Raw genomic sequence first — 24,032 nt, 5'->3', positions numbered from 1 at the left:
AAATATTCTCATAAGCCTGAAGAGGGCATCTTGACAATGATCTGCGTTCTCCTCTGATCTCACTTCGCCTCCTAGAGAGCGGCAGCTATTTTAAACTGGGTGCTAATTGAAGTCGCAAATATGAATCCATCACAGCTAGCTTTTATGCAGACCTGTGCTGTTTTAACGAACAATGCATGTCTTGTACTAAATTCAAAATGCTTCTGGAGGAAAAAGATGATTTCTTCACAAATTCCCGGGTCTTGTTTATTTAAAAACCAATAAATATTCACATACAAATTTTGTTTTGAACCAGTAAATAACTACAAACAAATTGCACTTTTGTGTAAACATACTGTACAAGGAAAAATACAGGCAATATCGGCCTGCATGCATAAGAGGTGGAGGTAATGTTGAGGAGTTCAGTTTTTTGCATCCATAATCAGTGTAATATGGGTCTCCTGGCACTTAGAAGCACTTCCTGTGGACGATGGATGGGCCAGCCTCATCATATTCCTGCTTGCTGATCCACATTTGCTGAAAGGTGGACAGGGAAGCCAGAATGGAGCCACCGATCCAGACGGAGTATTTGCGCTCAGGGGGAGCGATGATCTATGAGAAAGAAGACGTGATTATTACAAATCCAACAACAATAAAATAAGACTGGAAAGCTTAATGACTGAATAAATATTCAACCTTGATCTTCATGGTGCTGGGGGCCAGAGCTGTGATCTCTTTCTGCATACGATCAGCAATACCTGGGTACATGGTGGTGCCACCAGACAGGACATTGTTGGCGTACAAGTCCTTACGGATGTCGATGTCGCACTTCATGATGCTGTTGTATGTGGTCTCATGGATACCAGCAGACTCCATACCTTTGGTAAGCAAAAGAAGCAGTGAAAACTAGGAAAAATAAAGCTATAAATAAAAGAAAATATGTTTGTAGCTTAATATATGCTATATATTATATTCAAATCTTTGGAAGTATTCAAATCTTTGGAAGTGACTACATGATACCCATACAGCAACAAAGTGTCGGGCCAGATCCAGCCCACATCTGGTACGCGTCGAATCAACATGTACCAGATGTGGCCCGGATCTGGGCTGACACTATGTTGCTGTCTGGGCAACTATGTAGGACAATTATAAACGGAAACGTTTTTCCTTCGCGTTTTTCGCGTACCGATGATAACATTGATCCCTGTTCACACAGATCCCTGAAAATGACTAAAAACGCTGTATTATCATCCCAGGCCAGTAGTTGGCGATGTCACTTTGTAAAGAAATACTACGTGCCTACAGACTGAACACGTGCACTTTGAAATGAGTTTTCAAAAGTTTGCATGTTCAGGCCCCCAAAACGCTGTTGTCGTGTAAATGAACGGCCAAAACGCATAAAAAGTATGTGTTTTTAGCTGAAAATGATGTTGTGTAAACGGCCCCTTAGACACTGGTAAAATTAATATTATATCACCCACCAATGAAAGAAGGCTGGAAGAGGGTCTCGGGACAACGGAAACGTTCATTTCCAATAGTGATGACCTGGCCATCAGGCAACTCGTAGGATTTCTCCAGAGAAGAGGAGGAAGCAGCAGTGGCCATTTCATTCTCAAAGTCCAGAGCGACGTAGCACAGCTTCTCCTTGATGTCTCGCACAATCTCACGCTCAGCTGTGATAATGAAATTCCAGTTTTAACAGTATATTAATATATAATTTGATCACTCACATTGTAAAAAAGTATATGATCAATAATTTGTAACAACATGGTTTTACATTGCTTTAACTCATAAAAAATAAGTTAAGCAATTTTCAACTTTTTCATTCAAGATTCAACTAAAAGTCAGTTTAATGTAATTTAAGTTGAAATGATTTAAACATCCAAGTTGATTGTATTTAAAAATTTAAGGCAGCAACTTAATGAGACGGCATAGTTTATTCATACCAGTGGTCACAAAAGAGTAGCCACGCTCAGTCAGGATCTTCATCAGGTAGTCGGTCAGGTCGCGACCGGCCAGATCCAGACGCATAATGGCGTGGGGAAGAGCGTAACCCTCGTAGATAGGGACATTGTGGGTCACGCCATCTCCAGAGTCCAGCACAATACCTACAAACGACACATTTTGTTTTACAGTTCTAGACAAACCTAAAAGGAGTTAAGTATTTCAATGCATGTATTCACAAACAACACTCACCAGTGGTACGGCCAGAGGCGTACAGTGACAGCACAGCCTGGATGGCCACATACATGGCAGGAACGTTGAAGGTCTCAAACATGATCTGCAAACGAATGGCAGCCAGACATTTATAATATTTGTGACAACAGGGTGAGTAAATGAGTTCATATTTAGGGTGAACTGTCTGGAGTCATTGAATGTGCACATGTTTGGGAATGTTCAAGCAAGTTTACCTGTGTCATCTTCTCTCTGTTGGCCTTGGGGTTAAGAGGAGCCTCAGTGAGAAGGGTGGGATGTTCCTCAGGGGCCACACGCAGCTCATTGTAAAAGGTGTGGTGCCAGATCTTCTCCATATCATCCCAGTTGGTGATAATACCGTGCTCGATTGGGTACTTCAAGGTCAGGATACCTCTCTTGCTCTGGGCCTCATCACCCACGTAGGAATCTTTCTGTCCCATGCCTACCATGACACCCTGTTAGGGAAGAGAAGATAGCAATAGTTCAGTACTGTATTATATTTACATTTATGCATTTGGCAGATGCTTTTTTTTCCAACATTTAACTTACAGTATGCCATAGTATGCTAAATATCGTGATTGTACCTGGTGGCGAGGGCGACCAACGATGGAGGGGAAGACAGCGCGAGGTGCATCATCTCCGGCAAAGCCAGCCTTCACCAGGCCGGAGCCATTATCACACACAAGAGCGGTAGTCTCATCGTCGTCACACATGGTGTCAGCTAGGATTCTATATGAGGATCAGAAACATATCTGAACATGCTGCGAACATCGAAGTCATTTGCATTCCTGCCAGGGTGAAGCGTTCTCTTGAATTGACAAATAGACTACCATCCCATCTAAATTCTTCTAATACACTCTTATAAATAAACATTCTTTGTTGGCATATGGTTCCATGAAGAACTGTTTACATCCATTGAATCTTTCCATTGCACAAAATGTTCTTTATAGTAGAAAAAGGTTATTTATTCACTCTGAACCCCAAATGGTTCTTCTATGGCATCACTGTGAAAACAGTACTTAGCAACTTTTTTTTTTTTTTTTTTAAAGAGTGTAGTTCAGTACCTCATGAGATGCAGACATGTTCATCTTTGATTGACTTATCCTCATGACAAAGTTTCAAAAATAAGAACATTAGGCCTAATAACATTTCTGAAACTCAAAGTCAGCAAAGTATTCTTAACTGGCAACTCTTAAGCCTCGGAAATGTTTGTTTAGCTCAAGAGTCAATTATTTTCATTATAATTCCAGCAGAACTGGCCTCGTTTAAATCCTGGCGTTCAGAAGATCATCCCATTAAATGAAGTCTGGCATTTTTGAAAGCTTTAGCTGTACTTACCAGATCAGCACCAGGAGCTGGTTCCCTTGGAGAGTGAATAGACACCGCCTTGAGAAGGAGCCAATTTATACTCCACGAATGGCCCGGCGCCCGTTGGACTTCCCTCTCCTTATTTGGTATCCCGAGCGCCATTGAGGGTGGAGTGGCCATGAATGGAAGGGCGCGGAGAGGAGAGACCCCCGTGAGGCATTCGGTCCCAAGCCCATGTATGGGAAGAGACGCGGGGAGGCGTCGCGGGAGGGGGGGCGAGTGATGGTATTCCACGATTTTCAGCACGTCATTATTAATCACATTTGTTAAGATGTCATCCCTTAAATCTGCATGTTACGCGCTAAATAAAACTGATATGGCAATAAGAGATTTTTTTTTTTTTTTTTTTTTTTTTTTTTCATTTTAAGGACAGATAATCAACCGTTTGCACCTAATGATGATTGAGGATTTTAATTTAAGATACGAAATACGAATGTGTCGGTGTTTCTGAGGAAAACGAGAGTTCTGAAACAGGGAATAAACAGGGAGAAAAATAACACATTTGATTGAAAAAACAAAACTATGTTGTCTTTGCTGTAACGTTTCTGTCTGTGCCTATAGACATTTTTGTGTGTGTAAATACTTTTATAAGGTATTTGAATTGTATAATTCTCAATACATATCAGAAGAGTGTCTAGTAAAAATTTCTGTCTATCAATCTATCTATCTATCTATCTATCTATCTATCTATCTATCTATCTATCTATCTATCTATCTATCTATCATAATCTTTATATAATACAGTTTAATATCACTGCATTAGGATAAGTAACTTGAATGACTTTACTTTGAAATTAAATCATTTGTTAGTCTTTGAAAGGAATTTGAAGAATAACAGTATATCTATATAAGGGGGACTGACAATAGAAATGTATTAGGGAGAATGATCATTTGAGCAAATTCAATTTGAGTGAAATCCTGAAATCACAATAGACAAGACAGGATGCCCAAAATGCAATTGTGCTGTTTTGTCATCCATCCCCCATTCAGGCCAACCCTTTCATCTGACGTGTCCCTGCCATTTGTCTCCATTTATATCATAGCTGAAGTGTTTGAGCTTTAGCAAGATAAAAGGGGGATAGCAAAACTCATGTAGCTTTATCTGTCTGCTTTATTACGTGAATAGAACTGGCACTGTATATCAAAGACACTTAATGAGACTTTATTTGGCTTGAGAGTCATCACCCTTTTAGAGGCAATGATTAAGATGAATTTTATTATAGGGAGCTGCTCTGTTTCTGATAGGCCGGTTTCATAGAAGAGGTTCAAATAACATTTTACAAACCTGTGGTACCACATAAGCAACTTTGAAAATCTTTGTTAAAGACCCACACCCTTTGGTTAGCAGAGCTAAATTGATGAATAGAGGATTTTAAAATGGGGATTGTGGAACTCACGTCAACGACCATTGCCGGTGTTCACCATATTAAAGTGTTTAACCCAAAGTTGCGGCATTATCTGAGTTCACCTCCTCTCTCCTGTATCAGCATTTCATCCCATTTCTGGATTTATAGGGGTCAAAAGAAAGTATGATGCTGTGTCTGGATTTCCATTGTTCAATGTTCGTTTGCGCTACAGTGTCCAAATCAGTAATGGATGTTCCCTCTCATAATGTTAAATTCATGTGACTACTGAGTGATGTAACGTGCTGTTTTTTGCATAATCCCCAACATTCTCTGTCTGAGCATCTGTCAGCCGGCAGGGGCTTAATGTTTCCTCTATTTGAACTCGTGATTGTGTTTAAGGTGATTTGGCTGCTACCAAAATAACCTTCATATTTGCTCGAACCGCACGTCTGCAAATACTGGTCAAGCTTCCGAATAGGTTCATAATCATCAAGAATATTCTTCATATTTTTGTTGCAATGTAAGTGAATTGCAAAAATTCAGTCTTCACAGCTCGCTTTCCTCTGCAATACACTCACTTTGAACTTACAGTAAACTTTAATCCCTTTTAGAAGCAAAACAGCCTGTAAGGGGCGAGCAGTTGTGCTTAATCTACTTGCTGTTTCTCTCGCAGCTCTTCCTTCCAATAATCCACTCACACTTCAAAAAGTTTGTTTAACATTCACGTTGAGGGCATCTCCAAAATGTTCCAAAATTACAGTAATCTTTTGTTCACAATGTTCCTTTGCTAATCTTATGCAAATGGTTTCCGTGACATCTTTCTTTTGAAATGTAGATGCGTCTCCTTTGCCCTTTAAGGACCTCTTGTGCTTATTAGATACTTAAAAAGGAAAGCTGAAGGTCATAAGTCTTCAGATGAGCCGAAGAGCGAATGTTTCCGTTGAGCGGAGAAACATTATTATTCTAGGGTCACATTCTCTGGATGGTAATGCCGTCTGGTCCTGTCACAGGATATCTGTTGCTTGTTGCCAGCTAGATCTTTCTGTGGCCCTCTGAAACTCAATGCATTTCATCCTCTGATTTGTTGAATGCATTCATCACAGAGCACACTCATGATTTCAGAAAAGGCTTAATCAGATATCCAATACTAAGCAATGTTTTGACACTGTCACTCACATTTTATAAATAGCTGATTACATAATTATGATGTGAGCCATGTTGTGTCCTACTAACCGCTCTCATCGTTCATCATTATGCTCTGAATGACTTACAGAACTGACATTCAGTAATATGTATTTCTATGTGTTAGACATTCAAAGGAACAACCCCAACTAAATAAAATACATTTGTTGCCAGTTATAGTACTCAAAATAAGACCTTCAAATAGTATTGGTTCAATCAGCAATCAATAACCAGTGACAATACATAAAGGCCATAAGTGTAATTTGATGGATGGGTGATTGAGCGGTCTGTGTCAAACGCAATCACGAATAAAGTCTGAGTGAGAGCCAGACATTTCATAGTGGAGTCTGGAATGCTGAATCCACGCCTTCCCAGTGATCTCGTTCTATGTGCGCAGAGCTGAACTCATGCCAGCTTCACAGGAATAACCTGTCACCACCCTCTCTCTCTCTCTTCTACTTCTCTCTTGTTTGGCATAGATACACTTACTGTGTTTTCCTCATGTAAACATTCACTCTGAAGGTGTCTTTTCAGTTGGTAAACAGAACATGACATTTATGAATTCTTCAGAACCTCGAACAATAAAGGCATCAATATACTCACGGCAAAATTGTTTTTCATTCAAAATAAGTTACCAGAGCAGCGGTATGATGTTATCTCAACACTGCTGATGAATATGTAAATCGTAATCGTAAAGTTACGTAATCGCCACGGACCACTGGTAGTTTGAAGGTGTCGAAGTCAGAGCGAACCAGTCAAACTCCAGGAACAAACTCCAAACAAACTTTGTTTTTGGACTGATTTTGTTCGAAATGACAAACAGTTTATGCTTCGATTTCACTTGAAGTATATCAGGGCCTCAAAGGTGCGGTCACATTTACTGTTGTTTTTTTGGGGTGAAATGCAGTCATTTCAATAGGATTCCACGTTAGTGTGACCGTTCCTTGATAATAGTGAAAGATTTCATCACACAGATTTTCAAGAAAATCAGAAAATCAAAAAAAATAAAAGAAAACAGGATCAAGTTGATCATGAAGATTCGCTGTGTTCACCATCGGAAAGCTGCTTGGGTAACACTTTATTTTACAGTATGTGTACTTACAGTGTACTTACACAAGAAAGCACTGGGTAAATGTAAGATACATGGCTTAAAGGGATAGTTCACCCAAAAATGAAAATTCTGTCATCATTTGCTCTCCCTCAAGTTGTTCCAAACCTGTATGATTTCCTGTCTTCTGCTAAACACAAAGGAAGATATTTTAAAGAAGGTTGGTAATTAAACAGTTGCTGGTCCCCATTGACATCCATAGTATTTTTTTTTCCTACTATGGAAGTCAATGGGGTCCATCCATCGTTTGGTTACCGACTTTCTTCAAAATATCTTCTTTTGTGTTCAGCAGAAGAAAGAAAGTCATACAGGTTTGGAACAACTTGAGGGGGAGTAAATGATGACAGAATTTTCATTTTTGGGTGAACTATCCCTTTAAGGTTAGGTTTAGGGATAAGTTCAGGGTTAGTACCTTATCACCCAGTTATTGTAAATGCTATAATAAGTACACAGTATGTACATGGGGAACAGGACTGTAAAATAAAGTGCTACATCTTCTTGATTTGAAAGTGACTTCTGTGTGAGCTGTGGGCCTTTATGCCCATGACATTTTGCCAAAATGTCACTAGTATGAACGCACCTTATGAGAATAAACATATCAATGCATGGAAGATCTACACTATATGCTTGTCCTTGTAGGTTTGGAGTCTCCAGTTTTCTTTTTTGTGTGTGGTCCAGTGGATTGTTTTGAAAAAAACCCTTGTGAATAAAATCTTTTCTTGTTGATTCATCTGCTGTCATTTGTGAAGGACTTAAAAAAAGGATGGAACAACTGTTTTGTAGACATTGGCTCCCTGGTGCTTCCTGTTGCTTTCAGTTTGAGAAGGTTTGTATGTGTGTGTTTAGGGGGGGAATCGCTTGTGGAACAGCTGCTTGGGTGTTTGACAGCTCACACTCCCCTCCTTAACACACACACACACACACACACACACACACACACACACACACACACACACACACACACACACACACACACTAGAGCATAGAGTACCATGCACTGTACAACCTAAGACTTAAGAGGTCTCAAGATTACTGTTTGTTTACAGGTCAGCAAAATGGTGACACATTTTCCCTATAGGAAGTGTTTAGACCACACAGACAATGGTTGTGTTGTGCCCCCTTGAAAGGCAGTTAATTCACAACCATGCCAACCTTTGCATATGACTGAAGATAACACGATAAACTAGATTTTTACATTTTCTGAAGTAAATGTGAACAGTGTTTGATTCATCTAAAATGATCGCTGACACATTATGTTGTTGCAACGACTTTGCTAATTTGTTAGCACGTTGCTCTGCAGTTGGGTGTTCTGGTTGAAGTAACTTGCTATCATTTTGAGTAGTTGTTAGTTGTTCCTAAAAATAAAGGTTTCAAAAGAGTTTTTTGCAGTGATGCCATAGAAGAACAATTTTTGTTTTTTCAAAGAACCTTTCAATAAACAGTTCTTAAAATAACCATTTTTTGTTGTTAGTGTGAAGAACCATCAATGTTAATAAATGACCTTTAGTCCTAAGCATGTGGTTTGCAAACATTGAGTGCTTATGAGCATGTTTCAGTGAAGTTACAAGGGGTTGTGACACATTAGCTAACATGTTCTGAGTGATTTCAATGCACTTCTTAGGGTGTTCTTGATGGTTACCCTTATGGAACAAAAATATATGGGAATATACTGCAAAATATAATGCAATATATAACATAATACATTTCCATATATGGGAAACTGTTATAATGTTCTATTATTTTGGAATGTAAAAGGTTTTCTGGTATGTGTGAGTTTTTGGGGTCACCATTGTGTTGAAGAGTAAAGCCTGTGGTTCAGTTGATCATCAATACTATAATTACTATTTTTTAAAAGTAATGGCTGTTCCTTCTTCAGCACAGTGACAGTCTCTTGGCTAAATACTTTAATGCATGCATGTATGTTTGTGCTTTTGTTAACTAGCTTGAAAATATGAAACATTTATAAGTAAATAATTAAAAAATATAAGAATACAACCTTATATATTTCACTATATTATGTGTGTTAATGTTGCAGGAGTAAATATATCTGAAATATTTTTATATGCATGCAGTACCATATCTGATCACATATTGTGAAGTGTATTACTGAATATAAAATTACATACATTATGATATATTAGTAAATATATTGTCACATATGTTTTAATATATGAAAAGCGGCAATTCCTTATGTATTATTCAATATATTATAATGTATTAACACAATATTTTATTCTGTATGTTTTCAAATATACTGTTAAAATATTTGATATATTGACCATTAATACATGGGAAATATATTTCCTTTTCATAAGGGTATAACCGTTTTGCTCAAATATTCAGTTGTTGTTAGCATGTAGCATGTAGCTTGTCATGCGCTTGTTGTGTTCTGTCTTCTGGTTTGTTTTTCCACAGCATGAAGGTAAGATCTTACAGATTTATGAATGACCACTCGTTTTAAAATCTTCCTGGTCTACTGACATTTGTTTTGACATTCGCATTAAACATTACAATGGCCATTATAACTTTTGTTAACTCTACAACAGCTAGCAGCTGATTACTCTTCAACATTGATGTCATACTGTAGAAATATACAGAGCTACTGCAAAAACAGATGTTCAAAGACAAAATTCGAAAGATGACTGCATTCTTGTTTCTCTGGCGTATAAGGTCTATAGACATAACTATCTCCACCTAACATATTCTGAATGATTGTTAGGTTGTTCTGGGTGGTTTCAGTGACGTTTCTGTCATGTTCTGAGTGGTTGTACAGTGAGTACATTGGTCTGTGGTCCTTAGAATGTTCTGGGTAGTTGCTATGGCATTGCTTAGTGGCTTCAGGGCATTCTGTGTGGTTGTTATATCTGTATTTAAAGTACAAAGCCACCACAACGTCTCTATGACATTAGTCTTTAAGTAAGTCAATGGACATTTGTTACTCATTTTATCATCCACAAGGCAAACATATGGTCATTCAGAAAAAATAATAATAGCTCTCATCAAGCCTATTATTTGAAATATGGCTTATTCATGTCCATATCACCAACAGTTTGGGCCAACATTTGCCAAATAGTTATTGATTTAGCAATGTGTATTCATTATTTATTCCATATAAACAATAGTAATAGTGCTTCCTTTAGCAAGCAGCAGTTAAAGGAGAACTCTGGTCAATTTTAACATTGAGCTCATTTTTTTGTACATTTGGAGTGCTGTCAATACAGAGAACAACGACAAAAATCGGTGTTGCCTACACCGTGTTATCCTCTTTTTAAAATTTGCACCCTGTTGACTTCAATGGGGCAAGTTTTAAACCTGCTTTTAGCCTCTTAACATCCTTGATTGGTTTAGTACCTATGATCATGCGCGTGAACTCGACAATCGATTACTATGGACTTCGACCGAAAACAGGATGTAAATACAGGTATGTGCGCTGGCTGAATAAACATCATTTTTATTCATATCTTTCACATCTACTGCAGTCAGATTGACCCGCGTTCACTCCGAAGGAATCACTCACATGACCTGTGCACTTGTAATGACACATCAAGGATGTTAAGAGGCTAAAAGCAGGTTTAAAACTTGCCCCATTGAAGTCAACAGGGTGCAAATTTTAAAAAGAGGATAACACGGTATAGGCAACACCGATTTTTGTCGTTGTTCTCTCTATTGACAGCACTCCAAATGTACAAAAAAATGAGCTCAATGTTAAAATTGACCGGAGTTCTCCTTTAATATCAAATGCCTCAAGTACTATATGAGATCCATTAATAAAACAACCAACCTAACAACAACGCTCATAGATCCAAACAACAGAATGACCTCCCAGTCTTGAATACCTGACCCACTATGGTCGTCCGTGAAGTTGAGGAGCTGAGTCACATTAAGCCATTCTTGTGGTGTAAGGTTTCTGTGTATGAGGAGGGGGCGGCCTTGAAACCAGAAACTCTGCTTCTGAAGTGAAAGACCGTGGCCTGGCCTGTCCAAAATATCTTGGCTTCCTACCCTCAGAGATGCCTCTCATTCTCACCTCAGCTCCAAAGATGGGATCCCGCATCATCACACACTCAACCTTCTATTATTACCACTAACACAAACACACAGCTGAGTGCCAGCAGACAGACCCTGGAGGGGGGGCTACAGCTGAGAGAGACCCTTGTGGCTTCAGACCACTGGAATGCCTATGAGTGTAACTTCATCCCAGGCTTGGCTGATGGGGGAATCTTCAGGATAGGGACAAGGTCACAGGATGTGGAGTGGGGTTATGGGAAGAACACCTTTATATGGTGCCAATCTAGAGCGGAGATAAGTCTCTTTGGCTGGCAGCACAATGAAGGTATTAAAACATGACTAATGGGATGCTTGTCACTCATTTCTTACTGGCTTCGTAATAACTGGATCAGGAATTGACAAATAAAGATTTGCACCAATAGCGCCATGGACATGATTGATGCCTCAAATTGCCTCAAAAGTAGTTTGTTATTACATCTTCTCTAATGGTTTTCAAATGGCAGATAATAGAAGATCTGAGCCATTCTAGGGGTCATAGAATCATAAATAAGGGGTGGGATTTTTCTAACCTAATCTCACAACCAATTCGTACAAATTCGTAAGGGTGAGTAAAAGGTGGCTAATTCGTACAACCTCACTCGTACGAATTTGTACGATTTCTCTAAACCCCATGTGATGGGTAGGTTTAGGGGTGGGGTCAGGGGTAGGTCATTCGTACAAATTCAATTCAACGTGTGAGGTCGTATAAATTTGTACGAATTAGCCACCTCGTAAAATTCGTACGAATTGCCGTGAGATTGGGTTGGATTTTTTGACTTGGCCCAGTTGCTTACTATATTCTAAACACACATTTTAAATACATTTAGAACACATTAGCAAATCCATAGGGTATAGCAACACCCTATAGCAATCACACCGAACATGCTAGTAACATTCTAAAAAAAAACAACAACTCAAAACATGAAAACTACCCACAATATCTTAGCTTTGTGGTAGCACAATTTACAGACAATTTTTTTTTTTTTTTTTTTTTTTTTTTTTATATCAAAGAAGAGCCTCTGATCTGTGAGCGTCCTTGCATGACTGGGCCTACTTAAAGAAAATTAAACCGCTGGAATCCTGTCGCCTGCAGGGAGTTTGACATCGTCACTGCTTCTTAAACCGAGTGTGGCAGAGCCCTGCTGAGAGGTGTGCTCGGCTGACATCTTTTACAGGCTCATAATAAAAACACACAGCACTCTGCCTCACCGTCTGAGGTTATTTTGGAACAGTCTATTGACACTGAGCTGCCATTGTTGGAATGAAAAAAGGGATAGAGGGATTTGAAAGGAGATCCTCATATCACGGAGAGAGCGGTTGAACTTGCAAGCACAAATGGGCAAACACTACAGGAAAACGAGAACGTCTGAGCTCAAGGGATTTTAGCTGAATAGAGAATTTAACAAAACTCAGATTTAACGCAAGGAATTTTTTTCTCTTTTTCTTGAATTAAGAAGCTCTGAAGTTATCAACATTGAACCTTGTCTAAAAACTTTCTTTGAAAAGGTTCAAAATGTACAGCTTGTTCATCTTTCACTGCAGACATAGGGATCTGCATCAAAGCATCATACCTCCAGACACTGCCTAAGGTCACATTTTTAAGGTTTTGGACAGCCCGTCCACAGTGCTCAGATATAGTACTATGTTACAGACATTAGTTCAAACCACTTAATAGAGTCTCAGTCCTCATGATTTGATGTGATACTGCTGAAGACATTAACTCTGAATTTAATGTTTTTTTTAGTCCATACCACAGGCAGTGCTTGGTCAAGTTAGCAGGGTACCAACTGCTCTCAACAAAAGAGGTTCACCATATTCAGCTGCTGACTTCAATCACAGAAGAGCACAAAAGACCCCGTTGGCTATCACTTGTTGTTTCATCTTAAATGGATCCTAACCTTTCACTCATGCACAAATGGTCATATGAGACAAGACACCCAATAGGTGTCAACGTGAATTGCAAAAATAACACACGTTTGACTTCGACTGTGCCTCACGTTACTAATCGACAAGATCTCAGCTAACAAGGAACGTTCTCTCAAAATTATAAACAAACGTTCTTCCAGTAACATTAGTAGAATGTTTATTCAGTTATCTGGTATATAATAATGTTTTCAAAAACATTAGCACAAAAAACATAATTTATACATCAATCAAGAAACATTTTTATCTTAAACATTTTATTTGGATGTTTGTCTGCCCTTTTTTAAAGGTTACAAATTGTATTAGAATGTTCAGAGAACATTCAAAAGTTACATTCCCATTATGTATATGAAAAAAAAAAAAAAAAAAAAAACCTGAAATGGAATGTCCCCTTACTGTTTGTGTAACCAAGAAAAAACACTTTTAAAAACTGGACGTTTTGAACGTTCAGGGAACATTTAGAAATAACGTTTTCATAACTTAATTTGAACATTAGCAAAATGGTCTTGGAATAGTTTTTTTGTTTTACTGAGATTTGCCTCTTGCAGTCGGGGGACAAGCTAAAAAAAAAACGGAGCTGTCAAATGGGACACTTTCTGCTTCCCATTGTGTTTGATTTCTTTAGATGAAGAGTAAAGATGTAATATTTGTCAGATAAACAGATGTTTGAATTTTAGATGTATAGCAATAAGAAACAGTTTTCACTGAATAGGTTATACCCTGTAATACACAGAACTATTTTTCTCATACCCAAGACGTCACTTTCAACCATGCTTCAATATCTGACGCTCAAAGCACCCTTTAGCGTCCATATGAGACGCATAACCCTACCACAGACCTAAACCTACCCAACCGAAGCGTCTCATATTGACGCTAAGGGTGCTTTGTGCGTCAGATATTGACGCTTTCGAAAGCGTCAGTTACATGACGCCTAAACCTACCCATAACCGAAGCGTCACATATGGACGCTAAAGGGTGCTTTGAGCGTCAGATATTGAAGCATGGTTGAAAGTGACAAAAAGTGACGTCTTGGGTATGAGAATGTGTTGCATATGTTACAGTGTCACTTTGTTGACGGTGTCTCAAGTCAGACAACATTTTTTACACTGCTTCAAGTCATATCATCTGTGCAGTGGAGCATGAAGATGAACACACCTACCAGACTGTTTCTAACAGGTTTCTTAAGCTCTCTCTTCATCTGCTTCATCATTGGTCAGATAAACAGATAGCCACACCCCAAACTCTCACAATTGGTTAAGCTATATTGTTGCTCTGTTGGCAGAATCAACTAAAGTGACTAATTTCTGTGAATCGGTTCTTTCAAACCGATTAATTTCTTACTTAAAGAAAAGTTTCAGAAATCGATTCAATGATTCTTTTGTCATCATGTTGTCCCTGGCTGGGATTCTGTTTTGTTTATTATTAATAATAAGGGTGTTTATGAGTCCTAGTTCAGTTTGTTGTAGCTCACAAAATAAAAAGCCTTTTAAAACCTACATAATTTGCATTTACATTAAAATGATAGTTGTTAATTCCAGAACTGCTTGGATTCAGGCTGATTCCATACGGTTTGGAGTAAAAGAGTAATTCACGAATTGGACATTGCTACAATCAAACGGAGAAATGGTTTACTTTTGGTTGCCTTCACCTATTCAAGTGGGATACAAGAAGATATTTTAATTTACACATTTTAGCTTTAACATACACTGTAAAAAGTGAATAGTTGGATCAACTTAAAAAAAATTACTTCAATTGGTAACACCTAAAGAAATTAAGTTTTCTCAACTTAAATTATCATGTTTTATCATGAAAAACGTGATAATTTAAGTTGAGAAAACTTAATTTCTTTAGGTGTTACCAATTGAAGTAATTTTTTTAAGTTGATCCAACTGTTCACTTTTTACAGTGTATAAGGCTATATCAGACATGCACAAAACTGTTCAGATACTATTAAAAGTGATCAGTGGACTTATTGTAACTTAAAAAAAGTGAGGAAATCCATTCCCTTAAAATGATTAAGTAATACACTTCATGCATAATTGAAAAAATTAAGTTATGCAAGTTTTTTTTACTTCATAAACCTTTTACGGGTTTCCTCACTTTTTTAAGTTAAGTCAACTTATCATTTTTTACAGTGGAGTTGAACACGAAAATTGTTACAAGAATGACCTTTAGGTTTAAAAACAAAAACACATGGGAAATACCAAATTCTGAATCAGCATAGTGGGTATTAGTGAAGCCATTTGTTGTTGCACTAATGACCTGCCAGTTGGGAGTTGCATGTTAAATGTTCATCCGCTTGGCAGGACAATATCCACTCGTTGGCCTGGGTCATGCATTAAAGAGCAGAAAAGCAATATAACTGAAATGATGTCGCTTGACTAGCATTTGTGGATATATTTGACTGTATAAACAAAATCCCTTTGTCTCGCCACAAAACATCATTAGCCGACATTTAACAATGTATTTGACCTAAATGACTCGATGATCCTATCAGAGTAGTCATGGCAGATATGACTTTTCATTGGATTAGACTTTGTGTTAAAGAGAAATGTAAATGATGAGAACAAAGCTTAATCTGAGGGTGACCTAGAATGTAACTTGAATACTGATAAGTGTGAACTAGCCCACAACAGATTTATGACATGTCATGTGATATAGAAAGTATCTTGAGAAGGATTAGGTTGGGTGATTGTTGAATGAAGAAACTAATGTCTCATCATGAGTGAGCGGGGAAAACAGACAAAGAACAACACAAAAATTCTGGCTATGCAAAAACTCATCTCAGACCCTCATCTCAACCCTTACAGAAATACAATTATTTAATATTATTAGAAAAAAAAGCATGGCAAAACCAATCAGAGATTTGTATAGGCCTACCATTAAAACGTGGCATTACAGAGAGGTCAGTGTGTCCAGTAAGGGGAAATTGTTCCCAGGTAGAGCAGACACATATTAAACTTGAATAAAGCCAACCGGTACACGGAGTGATTTCCTGTTACCAACCAGACATTATTTTTTTGATTGGACTTTGGGTTGCGGAGGTCAAATAAATAAATAAACATCCCTCATTCCAGGAAATATTTGGTTAGATTGCGAAAATTTAATGAATCATAGGATATTTTTTTCCACCCAGTTTCCTACTTGGAACTCTAAACTCATATGACCTGTAGGCTACTGAAGGAAACTATGGACTCAAGAAAAGTTTACAAACAAATAAATGATTCATTATAAGTCATGTATAAAATGTGATTATAGGCCTATGGCTATTATATAGGATATACATTAATTTTAGCCATACTATGCTAAGAAAAAGCCACAAGGACGTACGGTATAATTTCCCTGCTATAGGCATTTGCGGGCCACCATTACATGCCAATTAGTTTTTATAAATTGTTAAGAGTGAGAAAGCACACTACACCATCTAGTGGATAAAGATGGAACTACTGAAATAACCTCACACTATGATCACCATTCTGCAATTACTGAATAAAAATAGATGGTGAAATGTCATAATGCTTTGGCGTGTTGTGTTTGCAAATGGCATTCACTCTATTTATTGTTAAATTAAAAAAAGGCAAATGGAACAGCCATACAATGAGTTGGCACAAAATTATCTAAATTTCAATGTTTTATTTTAATTTCTTCCTTATTTAAACTTTTTTAACACATTATCATTATATAAATTATATGGTTTCATGACAAGCTGTAAAATGAATTTAGCAATGAAATAAAATAAAGAACATAACATGTCATTGAACATTGTTAACAATAATTCTTGGTCTCTGTAAAGACACATCAAAACAACGGTACTGCAAGAAACTACGCAGAACAAAACTGATTCACAGTGAATTCCCTATAGGTTGGGTCATATCTTGGGGCATACCTTGAGGTTACCCTTCTACCTGTGGGTCAGCATGTGTTTTCAGATGATGGGGCAGCATGAAGGTCTTCTGACACTGTGTGCACTGGAACGGCCTCTGGACGGTGTGTGTAACACTGTGTCTCTTCAGTTTGGATGGCGCATTAAAGACTTTGAAGCATATGTCACACTGGTGGGATTTCTTTATTTTCTCTTCAGGGCATCTGTTTGCACATTTATGCTCATTTAATTTGGTTAACGTGGAGAAGCACTGACTACAGCGTTTGGTAAAGCGTTTACCTGGATCCTGAAAGTCCAAATGCCCCACAACAACTTCTTCTTTCAGTCTGGGAACATCGGCTCTCTGTCGATACTCATGGGAACGGAGCACGTAAGAATCAGGGACTTATTTAACAGCGTCCAAGTCCACAAAGGCACAATCTTCAAAATCATCCTCAGTTTCCTCAGTTCTTGATTCGGTAGCATAATGACAGAGAGATGAGTCAGTTTTGGGTGGACAGTCACTCACCCTGCCGAAAGGCACAATGTCAGATGCTTTTTTCTCAACAAGCACTGAGATGTCCGTTTTATGTGTCAGATCCCAAACTGATTTGTTGTTGCACTGGAAAACAACCTCAGACTTAATCTGAACATCCTCTAGAAGACTAGTACCGTTTGAGAAAAACACACCTGAATCCCTACAGTCACCATTCATTGTTTGAGATGGCATATTTTTTGTGACCATATTTTGATGTTTGTGTGCTGGAGCAAAGTCTTCAGCTCCAACTTGTGAGGAGATTTTGCACATCTTGAGCTTTAAATATTGGAGTATTACCAAAAGAAAGCATATGGTCTTGTTCCAAATGACCAGCAATTTTGCCCTTACTTTTTTTTTTTTTTTGTGGATCCTCTGGTGGCACTCCAAATAAGACATCTCTCTAAATGATTTCGAGCACACTTGGCAATTAAACATCTGAAATCTGTGTGGCTCAACTTATGTCTGGAGAGCTTAGAAGGATACGGAAAGTTTTCTGACAGATGCAGCACTGATGCACATCTTTATGTTGGCGCTTAAGGTACGCTGGAGGATGCGGTCTGCGCCTCAGCGCCATCCGTCCTTCGGATGAGACGTTAAACCGAGGTCCTGACTCTCTGTGGTCATTAAAAATCCCAGGATGCCCCTTGGCCTCTGTCCATCATGGCCTCCTAATCATCCCCATATACTGATTGGCTTCATCGCTGTATCCTCTCCACCAATAAGCTGGTGTGTGGTGGGCGTTCTGGCGCAATATGGCTGCCGTCGCATCATCCAGGTGGATGCTGTACATAGGTGGTGGTTGAGGAGATTCCCCCCTTCCATGTAAAGCGCTTTGAGTACCTAGAAAAGTGCTATATAAATATAACAAATTATTATTATAATTATTTATCAATGTGTCAGAGCTCTCAATCTCTACAGTACTTGACTTTGACTCTGTCAAGGGGACGTTTTGGTTAAGCTTACTTTTACATTCAAGCATTTCATTCTTTTTGGTGTCCACAGATTCTAATATCTGAGTTAAAGACACATTACCGCCATCTGGTGTTAAAGCTCCATGTGCTGAAGATTTGGTCCTGTGCTTCTGCAGGACTCCATGCAACCTAAAAGGGTTGTTTCTTTTTTCTGCATATATCTTGAGGTGTTTATTGAGATCACAGGCCTGCTTGAATGACTTTCTGCATATCGTGCAAGTATAAGGCTTGCCGTCCAAATGAACGGACAGATGTCGAGTTAGTTTAGAGGGGAAACTGAATATCTTCAAGCATATTTTACACTGACATCCACTTCCCTTTTTGAGTGGAATTGGAGACATGGGCAGAGGTGGGTAGTAACGAAGTACATTTACTTCGTTACATTTACTTGAGTACTTTTTTAGAAAAATTGTAGCCTACTTTTAAGAGTAGATTTGAATGTGGACTTTTTTACTTTAACTCGAGTACATTTCTAATGAAATGAAACTGTACTTTTACTTAGTTACATTGGGCGACGTTCCTCTCGTTACTTTATTTTAATGCAATGTGTTGTTAAATGCGTAGTTTATTCCAAGCGCGCTGTATCTTTTTTTTCTGGACTTGAGCGATGCTCAATTCACAAATGAATCACTCTTTTGAGTCGATTCTGTTCAAAGACTTAATCAAACAAGTTGGCAGATCTGTCTAAGTCGGTTCGCGAATCAGTTTGAATGATTCAGTTCCTGATTCTGTTCAGTTCCGCACGCACTGAATCATCTGAAGCGATTTCAATTCACACTGGACTCGGAGTCGTAACAGGAAGATTTAAGCACATCAAGAGCGTTAGATGAAGTGGCAGTGGACCTACAGTACAGTCAAGTGAGAGCAAATCTTCAAATGCATCATATTTTTGCCAGCGATGAAGATCTTCATTAGTTGAACATGTAAATTAGGATTGTGTTCTGGGGTGGTTCTAATGTCTCTAGCCTTCCTCTTGGTGCGTCGATCAGAACACAGGAATGGATCAGGACAGTCTGATTCGATCAAAGTGGTTTATTGAACAATGAGGATTCATTTGTCTGTGTGAGGCATGTATGTGTGGTTCTACAATAAAACATAAATAAAGAAATAATCAGCATAACATGACTTGACTGTTATATCAAAATAAATCACACTATACATCACATTGCATTACTTTATACAATGTTATAATATACATAACTTTCCGTTGACCAATATAACGTAATTTGGCGCTGTTATTGTTTAAGTAAACATAATCGGCACGTTGAAACCGAAAGTGCCCATAAACTGACAATGAATATCACACAGCGCACTATACACAACTCCCCAAAAGAACTAACAAATAATTAAGTATAGTATTATAATGACATGAATAAACAGGTACAGAACAGGCTGACGATATCATCAACTGTGTTATTATATTGTAAACACAGCTCGTGAATGCGCTGATTTAGTTCTCACACTGTTCACTCTGACTACCTCTATAACAGCGGACAAATACCAAATTGCCTCAAAATGAAATACTATATGATTAATAATGATTGTCTGCTGACCAAAACGGATACTCACAATCAGTCATAGACGCACACTTTAGCACACAAAATAAAGGTTATTTCTCCCGGTCCCGTGCGAGTCTCTCTTTAGCTTCATTTTACCTCAGGACGATGATTGACAGGTCCGCTAAGCTCCGCCTTTCCAACATTGCCGCCCCCAAATTTATTTGGAAATTTGCTCCGTTGAAAATTAATTCAGGTTTTCTGTTGGTTGCTTTGACTTCCAGGATCCTCATCCCCTTCAGGGATTTCAGGAAGCACTATCAGACGAGCTATAGGCCGAGTATACGTTCTGCCTTTTATCTGTATCTCCACCGTTCTGACACGGCCATCGGCTCCTGGGAAGACTTTCAGAATACTTCCTATTTGCCATAGGGACCGAGGTAGCTGGGGGTCAACTAACATGGCTACAGTGCCAGGCTCGATGTCAGGTGATGGTCTTTGCCACTTTCCTCTCGTCTGCATTGCCGGTAGATAGTGCCTTATAAATGCAGTCCAGAATCTGTCAGCTAATACCTGGGAGTGTCTCCATCTCCGCTTCGTGAGAAGTTCAGACTCCGGATACACCACTTGGGGTAAGGAACCATCTGGCCGCCCCATCAGCAGGCAATTTGGAGTAACTGCGTCCAGATCCGCCAGATCTGCCGAAACATACCCTAAAGGCTTAGAATTTAGGATGGCTTCGATCTCGATCAAAACTGTCTGAAGCACTTCTTCGGACACCATTTCTGAACCTAGGGTTGCACGAAGGGCAGCCTTTACAGACCGGATCTCCCTCTCCCATACACCTCCAAAGTGCGGAGAGGCCGGAGGATTGAAGTGGAAACTGATCCTTTGTTTGGCTAACAGCTGTTGTAAGTCTGGACGGAGTTGGCTGAAAGATTCCCGGAGTTCTGTCTCTCCACCTCGGAAGTTGGTGCCCTGGTCAGAATACAGTTCTGCAGGCTGGCCACGTCGACCAATGAACCTTCTCAGTGCCATTAGGAAGGCATCACTGTTCATTGAGGCCAACACTTCTATGTGCACAGCACGGGTGGTGAGACACTTGAATAAGAGACCCCACCTCTTCTCTGTCCGGCGTCCCAATTTCACCACAAATGGCCCAAAACAGTCCATTCCGGCTGAATAAAATGCCGGCTTAAACAATCTGAGTCTTGGCGGAGGGAGATCAGCCATCTGCTGCGTTGCTGGCTTTGACCTCCACTTGCAACAGTCGAGACATACCCTTTGGTGCTTCCTAATTGCCTCCCTGCCTCTCAGAATCCACACCCTCCTGCGGAGCTCAGCAAACACTCGCTCAGGTCCTGGGTGGTGGAGTCGAGTGTCATAATCCTTAATCAGTAGCTGAGTGTTAGGATGATGAGAGTCGAGTACGACAGGGTGCACGGTAGCTGGGTCAAGGGCTTCCACTCTCCTCAGTCGTCCTCCGACTCTGATAAGTTGGTTTTCGGAGTCAAATTCCGGAGAAAGACATAGTAATCGACTATTGGATCGAACTGGCTTGTTGGATTTTAGCAGCTGGAAATCCTCAGGGAAACTATCTATCTGTATCTTTCTCAGGGCAGCAGTCTCTGCCTCTCTGTAGATATTTGCTGGAGGAGATTTATCCTGGGCAGCCGCCCCATGCAGCTCCTGTGCAACTGCGTCCACCAAATCTTCCCAGTGGTTATATTTCCTCTCATTTAAAGTTAACGGCACAGTGTTAGTGATCCCACAGAAGATTCCTCCTTTAAGTTCAGCTGCATCTTCAGAGTTTGGAAAGTGTGAGGTAGGGTGAGAGGGCCACTCCTCCTGAGTTTGCAGTAAGAACTTCGGACCTTGAAGCCATCTGTTGGGGCCGATAAAGTCTTGCAGTCTCTTGCCCCGAGTCAGGTCATCAGCAGGGTTTCCTTCGGAATTTATGTATCGCCACTCTGTCCGGTCGGTCAACTCCTGAATCTCCGCCACCCGGGTGCCCACGAAGACTTTGTACCGGCAGGACTCAGAAAGAAGCCAGTGGAGGACAATAGTGGAGTCAGTCCAATAGGTGACCTTGTCCCACTTCAGAGTGAGCTCAGTTGTGAGCAACTTTGCCAACTGGGCACCTACCAAGGCGGCGCAGAGCTCAAGCCTCGGTATTGACTGCCGCTTTCGTGGGGCCACTTTAGACCGGGCTAGAAGAAAAGCAAGGTGGGGCTCCCCTTGGCAACCTTCCGAACGCAGATAAGCAACAGCCCCATATGCCTTCTCAGAGGCATCACTGAAGACGTGAATCTCCCGGCGTACATCTGATGTATCCATATAAGAGGGGTTATAACACCTAGGGACTGTTACCTGCGATAAGAATTTAAGCTCCTCTTCCCAGTCTGTCCATGCTTGCCTGAGCTCACCTGGGAGCTGTGGATCATCCCAGTCCCGGTGATTTAGCCAAAGCTGCTGCACAATCACCTTGGCTCTGGTAGTATAGGGAAGGATGACGCCAAGGGGGTCGTACTGACTCGCCAGCACCCGGTATATGCTCCGCATTGTCAAGGCATTGTATGTGACAGGTCGGTGTTTAAACCCAAGCTGGTCCAGCTCGCAGTGCCAACTCAGACCCAAGGTTGACTCTCGTGGGTCGGCTCTGTCTTGAGAAAGCCACAACTCCAGCTTAGGGGACCTGGCTTCTGGAGGTAGATGACTGACAACTTCCGCTGCATTACTGGCCCACTGCCGGATGTCAAAACCACCAGAGGATAAGAGTGCACGTAACTTATCCACTAACAGTCGTGCTTCTTGAACAGAACTCAAACTTTGTAGACAATTGTCCACATAGAAGCATCTGTCTACAGAGAATCTTACATCCTCGTCAGGCGTACTGTGCAGTGCCACGTGTCGCTGCAGAGCGAAGGATGCACAGCAAGGGCTACACGTAGTCCCGAAAGGAAGTACTTACCACTCATAGGTATCTGGAGGGTCATCCTTACGCAGGTCACGCCACAAAAAACGTAGGAGCGGTCTGTCCTCAGGCAGTAGCAGGACCTGATGAAACATCCCACGTATATCCCCACTTATGGCCACACTATGCTCCCTGAACCGCAGGAGAACACCCAGAAGAGAAGGGCTCAAGACTGGACCCGGTAGTAAGGAGGTATTAAGGTTTAGCCCCTCATACTCGAAAGAACAGTTGAACACTAGGCGGTTCTTACCATTGTGAGTGACCATATGGTGTGGGATATACCACTTCTCTCCTGTGGCTTCCTCTACCTCATTCTGCAGTTTGATGGCAGCACCAGTCAACTCCAGCTTCTTTATCTCAGACTTATACACCTCCGCCTTCTCTGGTGACCGAACGAGCCGACGCTCCATGCCTCTGAGACTAGGCATCACTGCTTCCTTAGGAGCACAGAAGAAGGGGAAGTCCTTCCTGCGCAATAAAGGTGTCGCATAGCGGAGGATGCCGTTAACTTCAACCCGAGTCGTCTTAGTCTCCAAGAGACTGATAGCCTCTTGGTCCTCTTTGGATCGGGTGGCCTGCCTCTCACAGCGGTAAGGTAAGACATCAATCTGCCACAGCCTTTCAACATCCTTCTTCAACTCTAATTCAGCAGGGGTGAGGGATAAGAAGAAGCACTGTTGTGGTGACAGCTGATCCTTCAAGAATCTTGCAGGTCCCTGCAAGGTCCATCCGAGCCTTGTTTGAACAGCTGCAGGTCCATCAGAGGGGCCCAGACGAACAGGTGATATGGGAGTAATGAGGTGCGTATTATCAGCTCCAATCAGTAATAGTGGGCGTACTCCATCGAAAGACTGCAGTGGAAGGTTCTTCAGATGCTGATACTTCTCCAGGACACTCAGAGGGTAAGAATGGTCCGCTAGACCAAGGCACTCGGCAGTGAAGGCAGCTGAGATTCGAAATACTTTCTGTGGCTGAGTCACCGGAGAAATCTGGAAGGAGACTACGGCACCATTGACAGTTTGAACATCCTGGCGGATAGTAC

At 40.3% G+C, this 24,032-nt stretch overlaps 2 protein-coding genes across 2 annotated transcripts; both read right to left on the bottom strand.

Annotated features, from left to right (window-relative positions):
• Positions 1-232: 232 nt before the first annotated feature.
• actc2 (actin, alpha, cardiac muscle 2) lies at positions 233-3,575 on the bottom strand. The gene is made up of 8 exons (XM_079889475.1): positions 3,514-3,575; positions 2,760-2,904; positions 2,391-2,630; positions 2,176-2,260; positions 1,926-2,087; positions 1,461-1,652; positions 676-857; positions 233-591 (listed from the first exon to the last, which is right to left on the bottom strand). Exons 2-8 carry the CDS (start codon positions 2,886-2,888, stop codon positions 448-450), a joined length of 1,134 nt encoding a protein of 377 aa, XP_079745601.1. The 5' UTR covers positions 2,889-2,904; positions 3,514-3,575; the 3' UTR covers positions 233-447.
• A 13,387-nt stretch (positions 3,576-16,962) lies between these two features.
• znf770 (zinc finger protein 770) lies at positions 16,963-17,754 on the bottom strand. Its single transcript, XM_079888676.1, is given in 2 exon segments — positions 16,963-17,417; positions 17,421-17,754. Coding segments are annotated over 2 exon segments (681 nt in total). The 5' UTR covers positions 17,727-17,754; the 3' UTR covers positions 16,963-17,042.
• Positions 17,755-24,032: the final 6,278 nt, after the last annotated feature.

The sequence above is a fragment of the Squalius cephalus genome, assembly GCF_949319135.1.
Source record: "Squalius cephalus genome assembly, chromosome: 12".
Lineage (NCBI taxonomy): Eukaryota > Metazoa > Chordata > Actinopteri > Cypriniformes > Leuciscidae > Squalius > Squalius cephalus.
The sequence above is the reverse complement of the archived record's forward strand: the minus strand, read 5'-3'. Positions and strand labels throughout refer to the sequence as shown.

What these genes read in the sequence shown, in the direction of transcription:
- actc2 (XM_079889475.1), bottom strand. Translation starts at nt 2,888, where the DNA reads ATGTGTGACGACGATGAGACTACCGCTCTTGTGTGTGATAATGGCTCC. An exon ending in TTGGTCGCCCTCGCCACCAG is followed by an intron (nt 2,631 to 2,759) that starts GTACAATCACGA and finishes CTTCCCTAACAG; the next exon opens with GGTGTCATGGTAGGCATGGG. An exon ending in CGCCTCTGGCCGTACCACTG is followed by an intron (nt 2,088 to 2,175) that starts GTGAGTGTTGTT and finishes TGTCGTTTGTAG; the next exon opens with GTATTGTGCTGGACTCTGGA.